The 11,756-nt window shown below is 34.7% G+C and overlaps 1 protein-coding gene across 1 annotated transcript; it reads left to right on the top strand.

Moving 5' to 3' along the window:
- The first annotated feature begins 1,023 nt into the window (after positions 1 to 1,023).
- Positions 1,024 to 1,965, top strand: LOC127559266 (olfactory receptor 13D1-like). Its single transcript, XM_051992975.1, has one exon. The coding sequence runs from the start codon at positions 1,024 to 1,026 to the stop codon at positions 1,963 to 1,965; it is 942 nt and encodes a 313-aa protein (XP_051848935.1).
- The last annotated feature ends 9,791 nt before the right edge of the window (positions 1,966 to 11,756 follow it).

The following is an 11,756-nucleotide window of genomic DNA, read 5'->3' on the forward strand; positions in this document are numbered from 1 at the left end:
AGGTCAATGAATTGGGTTTGCAATTAAAAATGCTAGAAAAGGAACAAATTAAAAACCCCCAGTCAGACACTTAACACTTCCTAGCTGTGTGACCCTGGGCAAGTCACTTAAACCCAATTGCCTCAGCAAAAAAAAAAAAAAAAAAAAAAAAAAAAAAAAAAAAAAAAAAAAAAAAAAAAAAGATGTAACTGAAGGGGTAGCTAGGTGGCAGAGCACCAGCCTTGAAGTCAGGAAGATCTGGGTTCAAATATAGCCTCAGACACTTAACACTTCCTAGCTGTGTGACCCTGGGCAAGTCACTTAAACCCAATTGCCTCAGCAAAAAAAAAAAAAGATGTAACTGAATTATGGTCCCATTTTACATGATTCATTTTTATTTGAGTATTTGTTGTAAACTACAAATTTTCCTGAAAGTCCTTATACTTATAAGTACTTATTCATTAAATGTCTTTATTACTTTCCATCTCCTTCTCTGTTTCACTAAGTACATTGACCAAAGGAAAGAAGCCTGAAGTGGAATGGAAATGGTTTTGGAGTAAGACAAACAAGATTCAAATCCCACCTGTGCTGCTGACTACCAGCATTAGTCCATCCTGGGCCTCAGTTTCCTCATCTACAAAAAAAAATAGAGTTTGGACTTTACTGTCCCCTGAGATCACTTCCAACTTTAGTTCTGTGAGCTTATGAGCCACTCAGCTGTTTAGCAAGTAGAACTCAATCTGCCACTCTAGGAAAAAAAAACAGCAGTGGTTGCTGGGAAGTAGCCATTTGATCCTCAGAATTACTTCGTGGAAAAGGACTGTTGATAAAACAAGGCTCTCTAGAAGTTTGTTTCTGAGCATGATTTGTAGAAGAGATAAGACTAAGGACAAAATTTGTCTAGGCAACATAAACTTGACAAATATGTTACTATTTCAAAAATTTAATTTGGAAAAAGATAAATTACATTTTTACTTATTTCAATTAGATTAATTTCATAGTCTGTGTTCTAATATAAAATATCACAGGTGGAAGAGAGAATAAATGGAAAATCAAAACCAGACATTTGTGACCATGTTTTTTCTTCGTGGTCTAGCTGCTTACCCCATCTTTTACTCTATTTTTTCTCTTTTGTCCCTTATCATGTATATTATGATATTGGTGGGCAATAGTTTCCTCATCACAATCATCATCCTGGACTCTCACCTCCACACCCCCATGTACTTCTTCCTCAGTAACCTCTCTTTCCTGGATATCTGCTATACATCTTCTTCTGTTCCAATGATAATTGTGAACTTCCTTTCAGATGAAAAATCCATTTCCTTTGTGAGCTGTGGAGCACAAATGTTCTTCTCTCTTGCCTTGGGGTCTACAGAGTGTGTGCTCCTCACTGTCATGTCATATGACCGGTATATGGCCATTTGTAGACCCCTGAGGTACCCCATCATCATGAACAAGGAGCTTTGTGGATGGATGGCAGCCAGTTCCTGGATGACAGGTGTGCTAACTTCATTGGTGCAAATAATTCTTGCTCTGCATTTGCCTTTTTGTGGGAACAATGTCATTGATTATCTTACATGTGAGATCCTAGCCGTGCTAAAATTAGCGTGTGCAGATATCTCCCTCAATGTAATTATTATGGTGATATCAAATGTACTCTTACTCGTTATTCCAGTGTTGCTAATTGTTATCTCTTATGCCTTCATCCTTGTTACAATTCTGAGGATCAATTCTGTAGAGGGAAGGAAAAAAGCGTTTTCCACCTGTTCAGCCCACCTGACTGTGGTGACTATGTTTTATGGGACCATCCTCTTCATGTACATGAAGCCCAAGTCCAAAGATTCCCATGCAACAGATGAGCTGATTGCTCTCTTCTATGCTGTGGTCATTCCCATGCTGAATCCCATCATTTACAGTCTGAGGAACAAGGATGTAAAAGCTGCTGTGAAAAAGCTAAGTAAAAGTATCTTCTCACAGACAACATGAAAAACTAGAGAGTATCAGCCAAATGAGACAAAGTACAATAAATCAAGAACATTTATAATCAACATTTTAAAATCAATGCTTGGTACATGAGTTTGATTCTCTCCAGCCTTGCCCATCTATCTACTACCGATATTCATCATCACTGCCAACTCTAGTAAAGCACAGTCATGGAAATGGGCTGACATCAGAAAAACATAGTTTTTCGTGCTAGGTGTGCTACCAGAACTGAGAAGTAGGACAACAGACTTCAAGGAATATGAAAGAATCACATGGAAATAAGGCAAGCTTCTAATTGGAGAAACTTCTCTATAATCTAGTTGTGCTGCATCCTGTATTTTCTCCCACATAGATCCTCTACAAAAATCAGAATATGCAGTGAACACAGTTTTGAGCTTGAACCTTATCTCAAAGTCTGGTACTCCCACCAAAACCTTAAACAAGTCATATAATGTCCTCTGCTCTCAATTTTCTCATTTATAAAAAGAGGTAGAGTAGTTGACTTCTAAGTTTTCCTCCAACATTAGAATGCTGATGCTATCTTCCGGTTCAGTCAACTTGGTCTCATTAGAGCTCATATGCACCACACTCATATCTGCCTCTTACGGACACCACTAAGGAGATGGCAGCTAAACAGCCTATTGTTTTCGAAGGGAATTTCCCAGTGTACTCCTCACCTCCACTTTCCTCCAATCCTTAAGAGTTTTACCCTAAGCTTGATCAAAATCTTGAGCAGATTTGCACTTGGACTTTGCAAGATGTCTTCCACCTTTGGATTTGTGGGGAAAGGAATGGAAGTCTTTATAGTTTGGTTATCCTTTTCTGTTTAAAAGTTTACTTGTTTTCTTAAGTTGGAAAAAAATTAATATTGATCAACAAATTGCTAAACTCTGTGCTATTGTTTGGATGCAGTAATGTTAGAATAGACTTCATCTTGAAGGTGTCTCAGGAAAGAAGATGAAACTAAAATTTCTGTTTTTGCCAGAGGGAGATTTCAGGCAGGATTGTTGGAGGGTATTATTGATTCATTATTATATCTTCCCAGGACAAAGAAAATATAAAAGATTCTCTTTGGGGAAATGATTTAGCTATGTTGACAGGGCTAATAACTGTCAAGTAAAATCAATACAGACATTTATCCTTACTGTAGATTAATTTTTAAGGAAAAACATTGCTCCAGAGTAGAGGCTGAAAGAATGGCTAGAGAGAAAGTCTTATCTCAAGAAGGGTAGCCTGAATAAGAAGGATAGAGTCAGAGTAACTGATAACCCAGCCCCACTACTCACCAACTCAGCAGACATACACCACCATACTACATAAAGAAGTAGAAATCAGTCCAGATAAGTTGTGACTTTGAGACAGACAGAAGAGTAGAAATTAGGAGAACCACAATTGCAGAGGTCTTTATTCTACATTTTCAGAGCTCTTCACACAGTATTCTCTATGCATCTCTCTATCTGTCTGTCTTTCTCTCCCTCATTTTATCATTTACTCTTGTATCATCTTAAACTGTTGTTATAGACCCTATCAGGTTGAGAATGGCTGAATAAGTTATGTATATGGATGCTATGGAATATTATTGTTCCATAAGAAAGGATTAGCGGAATGATTTCAGAAAGGCCTGGAGAGACTTACAGGAACTATTGCTAAGTGAAGTGAACAGAGCCAGAAGATAATTGTATATGCCAACAGCAAGATTATATGATGATCAATTCTGGTGGACTTAGCTCTTCTCAACAAAGAGATGATTCAGGCCATTTCCAATGATCTTGTGATGATGAGAGCCATTTATACTCAGAGACAGGATTGAGGGAACTTAGTCTGGATCCCAACATAATATTTTTACTTCCTTTGTTGTTGCTTGCTTGAATTTAATTTTCTTTCTCATTTTTCTTTCTTTTTATCAGATTTTTTTTCTTGTGAAGCAAGATAATTGTATAAATATGTATGCCTACATTAGATTTGCATTTAGGGTGGGAGGAAGAAACATAAGGTTTCACAAGGATCCAGGTTGAAAAATTATCCTTGTATATGTTTTGAAAATAAAAAGCTTCAATAAAAAAAGTAGGGAAGAATTTGTTATCCTCATTTTACAAGAAAGCAATTAAAGCTAAGAAAGGTAGTGATCTTCCAAAAACTCACATGATCATGGAATTTATCATAAAATGTAAAGTAAAACATTTCAATTAAATATCATTGGAAAATTTTGGCACAAACAAAATCATTGTAGCTTGTCCAAGAAAAGGAAGTTTTAGCTGAGAAAAATCACTTTTACATCAAATAGTTCTGTTAGACTCCTAAGAGACCCTGAGATAAATAAAATGAATACAAACTGTATATCTGAAGGTCACATATTTAGTGACAGACAACAAATTGTCATTTAATTCACCCCAAAGCATTTCCCATTATAAACTGCTAATTAAAGAATTAGAATTCCTGGGGAAAATTCAAGTTTACAAAAATAGGAATAGGGTGAGTCAATATTGCTAGAGTAAAGGTACTCCTGAGTGCAATTGCCATTAAGATTCTAAAGCTATGGATCTGAGATATCCATATACTGGCAAATATTGAATATAGACTATCTTTACAACCCTCCCCAGAGATATGTCTTCTATTACTAATTAGACCTCAAAAATAGTTGAGGTACATAATATTCTATGAAAAGGATCTGAAAAGGGACTTCTACCTTGGTCACATGTTCTCCAAATGAGAAGATGATTCATATGGTTATAACTCTCTAAGCTAACACTATGTCTATAGTTGCATTACTCTTAATTTATCTTTTTATATATACACATCATCACTCTTGCATTATAGCAGTGAAAATAATAGCTTCTCAACCTTTCTTTTGAAAGAGAAGCCAAGTAAATTGGCACAGTAATACCCTGCCCAATTACAATAATTTGAGACAAAATTTGAGTCAGGAAAGAAAATGAGAAAGGCAGAATTATCATATGTATCTAAAACAAAGATGTCATCATTATCAGAGCTATTTCTTTCTATATTGCTTTTGAATACAGCACACAGCAATTCATCCATTAATGCCATGTACAGGCAGGTCACAGGCTGCCACTAACTACTTGGATATAATGATGTCTGATCAAGAATCTCAGATCATAAAATAATAAGAGAAAAAAAGAGTAAGACTTTTTTTTCCTTTCCAAAACGTGCTGCTTTCTAGTTCTAAGATGAAAAAATATAGACTGAAAAAACTTTTATTTTTCATTTTCCATTCCCAAGGTATTTTGGTCATTGGGGAAAATTTCAGAAACAAAAAAATCACCTCATCATCATCCACTTGTATTTATTCAACATCTACTACATTTGAAAAGTTTTATTGGATGTTTTGCATACAAAGTACCCTTGAGGAGCCCACAGTCTAATTAGAGGAATGGAGTGTATATATATAAAAAGATAAATTAATAACAAAAGTTAGCAAATGCTAGGTATATGATGAATGGAACAAATAATAAAAAGGTAAAAAAAAGGCAAAGAAAATAGGGATTATGTAAGGTGCAGAAGACTTTGACTTTGGATAGGTAATTTAAAGTGCATCTTTCAGGAAAGGAGTAGTAGGAGTAGGAGTATTAATAGTAGTCATAGTAGTTGTCATAATTATAGTCATAGTAGTAGCTAACATTGGTTATTCCACAATGCTATGCTAACTCTTTATATATTAGCAATAACAGAAAATATGCCGATTAAAATGAACAACAATTATGGGTCATTTACATAATGATTGAACATTTACAAAATGCAGTCTTCCTAATGGGAAAACATTTCCTACTCTGGCACACAAATGTTTGACAGATAGTCATAGATCTAGGACAAGAAGGGGAAAACCACACAAATAACACAAGCATTATCAAAATAACTATTGCATATACTGAAAGCAAGAATGAATGGATATACAAGTAAATAACAAAGAAGTAACATCTGAGGCAGTGAAGTTTCAATATGTTCCCTTTCTGTGTCTACCTCTATGATAACCTAATCTATAGAAGTCGTTATCTATGATGCCCTAATACTATTGATATGAATCTCACCATTTGTCTTATTGAAACAGAGAACAAAAACACCAGGATCAAGGAGTGAAGAGTCAACACTTTTGTAACTCTCCATCTTTATTATTTTAGGATTTTTCTCCTTTTCTGCCCTGTATAAGAAAATGGAATCTGCTGTTTCTATATCATTTCCTTTCCTACCAGACCTAAAGAATGTAGATTATGGAAAACACTTTCTAGAATGGTCCAAGTATTCTTCAAAACTTTCAAAGATGAGCCACTTCTGTATTTCCTTGAAATCCACTTTGTATTTGTTTTTGTTTCAGAACTGTAGAATCCCAGTGCCTACAGAAATAAACTCCTATTGCATCTATTTATTATTTATTTATACATCTTATTAAAAAGCACCATACACCAGAACAATTTCTTTAACAATTTTATAACTGTATTTCAATTTAATCTGTTTCCTTTGTAATCATATATTTTATTATATATATTTTAAAACAATACTTTGAGGAATTTAAAGGTTTCACCAGGTGTTGAGGATCAGCTCTGAGGAGTCAGAGGATTCAGGACAAGCTACAGGGAAAACCTGGGCTGGCCTGAATCCTCTAATTCCTCAGAGCTGGCCCTCAAAAACCAGGTTACTAAAGAAATTCCTAACACAAAAAAAAAGGAGTAGCAGAATGACTCTGGGAATGATGGTGAGAAGACCCAGGTCCTAATTTTGTTTTTGTTGTTGCATCACTACTTGATGAGTTTTTGATGGTTTGTCAGTTCATCCCTCTGAGAAAAAGTTTGGAAAAATGACATCTGAAGAATGAGCTGACAAACAATTAAAAAAAAAACTCTTTAGGATAGTGCTTCCTATTCCTGATCAGAAAGAAATTAACTGCTCTGCCTTCTGATAAAAGTACACATGTAATAAATGAATTTCTATGTATACAAGGTCTTTTCAATCATAGATTTTTATATGATAGATCTATAGGACCATCCAGAGAAACATTACTTTTCAACAAGACTGGTTTTTTTTGGAAGTGCAGCAATATCCTGAAGAAGTTTCTAAGATATTTTTAAAACAAAAAAAAATCAAGTCACATCAATTTTATATCAGTGGAGCCCAGAAACAGAAACAATACCTTGCCTCCCATTTAAAGGGAAAACTGCTATACTGTCTCATGCAAATAGATTGCTCACTAATAAGCAAGCCTCTGGCTTTTGGAGTTGAATTGAGCTAAACTTTCAGTTTTAACATTGTAATTTATTATTTACAGAAAGCCTAAGGAAACCTATAATTATTTGGTTAGGGATATTAGGTGCTAATGAGCCACAAATACCCTCACAGAATCACCTAACAGAGTTTCAATTTGAAAATGGATCCTCTGATTCCAAGATCTTTCTTCTCTTTAATCCTTGATTGCTCACATCTTTGAATTATAATAACTGGAATTAATATTAGCTTTAAGGTTTATAAAGCACTTTATAAATATTTCTTTTATATTATCCTCACATCAATCATGGAAGATAAGTGCTATTATACCCATTTTTAAAGTTGACTAAACTGAGACTTAAGGACATTGTAAGTATAACTAATCCAAGGTCATATAACTAGTAGATATATGAAAACAAATCTAAACTCAGGTATTCATGTAAGTGGGCCTAGTACTACACCTACAGTACCTCTTGAATGATGGAAGAAAAAAAAATCTGTATCTTATTTGCAGAAAAACAAGGGCAAAGCTGTGATTATTCTATTAGGAATGTTAAGTGATTATGTGAAGTAGTTGTGGTTCATTAGTAAAGATGAATGTACATTTAGTAAATGAGAAATGTTCATATCATTTATACCTCATGATAGAAGCAAAAAGATTTGTTTTTAAAAACCTGTGCCCATTTGAAAAATTCTACAATGATTAATAATAACAAAGCTGGATAGGACATAAAGCATGTCTGTGTTGCCTCTCCCCACAACCACCAATCTGAAAGTATGGAGCAAATATTAGAGAGTAAGATGATGCATATAAAAAAAGAAAATGAAGAAGAAAACTCAAAAGTTGACCAAGGAACCAAATGAAGACTTTTACCATGCAAATATCTTCAAGTCTGACACATTCAGTATCTTCCAAATCAGATGGTTATAAAATAACAATGTATCTGGAGTCAGAAGACATGGGTTCAAATCCCCAGTTTTAGTAATTACTTACTAATTTTATGACAATGAACAAGTCACTTAAACTTTCAGAATTTCAATTTTCACATGCACAGTTTGAGGTGATAATAAGTATGCTGCTTACCTGCCTCCAATATCATCTATTTATCTACTATGCCTTTCTATAATAATAATATAATAATAATAATAATAATAATAAAATCCACAATTTAACATGAGAAAGTCAAATAAATTGTTACAAGATGGTGAGGAAAAATTCAGTGGTTAAATAGTTCAGGAGAGAATAATTAAAGCCTGCAACTAGGTACTCTGAAACTTTCACAAATAATACAAGAATAATATATAACTTTATTATATCTCTTTAAGGAACCACGGAAACTCTGCATGTGAATACACATCATTATCTTGGAAAGAACAGCAAAAAATGTGCGTGAATGTGTGTATGTATATATATATATATATAGCTATATTTATATATATACACATACACATAGATATACATACATGTGTATGTATAGAGAGACAGACAGACAGATAGATAGATAGATAGACAGACAGACAGACAGACAGACAGATAGATAGATAGATAGATAGATAGATAGATAGATAGATACACAATACAAAGTATTGCCATTATCAAGTCTCCAAGTCTTGATTAAGATTCTTGCATAAGATTTGGAGTTATAATGAATGTCAATCCCCAACAGAATAAACAGAATAACTATGGACCCATATTTCAGAAAAATATAGTGATACAAATGTTAGTTTCTTCCAGGAGATATGAGAGTAGATGAGAATGGAGTCAGTAGGTATTGTCTTAGAGTCTCATTCCTATCCCAGAATTCAAAGAACACAATGTACTCTGCAATGTCGTGATCAGTAGAGGGCAGCCAGAGAGACACAGAGTGATTCTGAGTACCTAAATGGATGTCTAAATGTGTAAGACTAGCCTGAAAGTAGGCAATTGGGAATGGCACTGATTTTTTTTTTAGTTATAGCTTTTTATTGACAGAACATATGCATGTGTAATTTTTACAATATTGTTCCTTGCACTCACTTTTGTTCCAGCTTTTCACTTCCCTCCCTCCACTCCCTCCTCTAGATGGCAGGCAGTCTTATACATGTTAAACATGTTAAAGTATATCTTAGATACAATATATGTGTGCAGATCCGCACAGTTCTCTTGTTGCACAAGAAAAATTGGATTCAGAAGGTAAAATAACCCGGGAAGAAAAACAAAAATGCAAGAGGTCCACATTCATTTCCCAGTGTTCCTTCTCTGGGTGTAGCTGATTCTGTCAATCTTTGATCAATTGGAACTGAATTAGATCTTCTTTTTGTCAAAGAATTCCACTTCCATCAGAATACATCCTCATACAATATCGTTGTCAAAGTGTATAATGATCTCCTGGTTCTGCTCATTGCATTTAGCATCATTTCATGTAAATTTCTCCAAGCCTCTCTGTATTCATCCTGCCGGTCATTTCTCACAGAAGAATAATATTCCATAACATTCATATACCACAATTTACCCAACCATTCTCCAGTTGATGGGCATCTATTCATTTTCCAATTCTTAGCCACTACAAAGAGGGCTGGCACTGATATTTTAACCACAACCTCTGATGGATCAAGAATTCTGCCTATTCCATAATTCACTTCCCCTATTGATCTCTTGGAAACATTAAGCAGTGAGTTTACTGAATTTTAATATTAGAAAGGACCTTAAAGCATATCTGTTTCATTCACCTCATTTTTACAGATGAAGAAATAGACCAAAAAGATCAGATAATTTTTCCCCTGAGGCAATCAGGGTTAAGTGACTTGCTCAAGATCACACAGCTAGGAAGTGTTAAGTGAGGGCAAATTTGAACTCAGGTTCTTCTGACTTCAGGGCTGGTGCTCTATCCATTGCGCCACCTAGCTACTCCAAAGGTCAGATAATTTGCTGAAAATCAAATAATGAATAAATAGTAGAGTCTAGATTTGAATTCAGACCGCCTAGTTCCTAGATTCATTGTTCTTTTCAGTTATCGTGTTAAGCTTTGACTTATTAAGTAATAAGAACAATATCCCAGGTAAAAAGAAAGAAATTATGATTTTAAAGGAAAGCATGCTAGGTTCTCAGGGAAAGTAATTCTCTTCCTCTTCGAATAGATTGTCAATTTTTCTGACTTCATAGGCAATAGGAAAATGATAAAATTAACATACAAGAAAACAAGACAAAGAGATACTCACTGACTGAATTTTCTGGAATTTCTATTATAGTCTGATTTAGCTCTCTAAATAAACAGAAAATAATATAGAATCAATTTCAACAAACATTTATTAAGTGTAGAGGAGGTGATACTTAAATCACATGGAACTTTAGGGGTATTGTTTTAGGTGAATTCAGGAGTACTGAGAGGAGAAATAAATCACCTTAGATTGGAGAAGACTTTCCATAAGACTTGTGGTCATTGTAAAGAAAGGTACATTGTCCAAGAAAGTTTGTCTCATATGACTGTGTTAATGAAGCTCAAAAGTTTACTCTCTTCCCTTGTCAGGAAGAAGCCCATCTGGCTATTATGGGCATAACCAAGTCCCAAGAGTGATTGCGAGGATGGAACTCTTTATCAGCCTTCATTGTCTATCGCTAAAACCTTTGTGCTTCTTTAAACAACCTTTGAGATATAATCATATCTTTAGACAGGTCTGGGACCTGGTTTGCTAGGTGCATTCCATCTGTCTCTTCTTTGATCCCTCCCTCTGAGCTACCAAATTCTCCCCTGAGAAGCCCCAAAGTTTTATTTCTCCTTTAAAAGATATGACCATGATGATTCTTGCTAAAATCCTTTCTAAGACTAAGCCCACCATGAGGTATTTTCTCTCTTTCTCTCATAGTACCTTCTCTTTAATGGTGTCTTTCTCTTTACCTAGTTAACTCTGGTTAGTCTGCTAAATTTTTCTACAGTTTTAACCTGCCAATCAATGGTATTCTCATACCTCATGGCATATTCCTTTAATATATTCTTCCAAACTCCTTTCTTTGGTAATCTTATTGCTCTCCCATATTTGCCATTCTGTATCTTCCCCTAAATAAATCTACCTTTTGGTCATTGTGAAACTGTCAAATGTGCATTTCAAACTAGGAATTGCTACCCTGACCTCATCATTAAGACCTTGTTAGAACCACATATGTAACTTTTCCCATCTTTGGAAGTAACATAAAATGTGCTAGTTATTATATAACACAAATTACTAGACACATTGCTGCTGCTTACCCTGACCTCATCATTAAGACCTTGTTAGAACCACATATGTAACTTTTCCCATCTTTGGAAGTAACATAAAATGTCCTAGTTATTATATAACACAAATTACTAGTCACATTGCTGCTGCTTAGCCTTCATTTTTTAAGATCATGACATCAGGGAGATAATTCCATGACATGCAAGTGATGTGGTTTGAGGTCAAATAATGTGGGTGATGTAGATACCACATGATAGTAGGCACTAAAGTTGGAGCTCAATCATATGAAAAATTCACAATGATCATTCTCTTTGGCAAAAGAGAGATTTATTTAAAGGAATGGGTTACAGAAAAAATGAAGGGATACAATAGACACCAGGAATGGTAAA

Source organism: Antechinus flavipes, chromosome 1 (genome assembly GCF_016432865.1).
Source record: "Antechinus flavipes isolate AdamAnt ecotype Samford, QLD, Australia chromosome 1, AdamAnt_v2, whole genome shotgun sequence".
Lineage (NCBI taxonomy): Eukaryota > Metazoa > Chordata > Mammalia > Dasyuromorphia > Dasyuridae > Antechinus > Antechinus flavipes.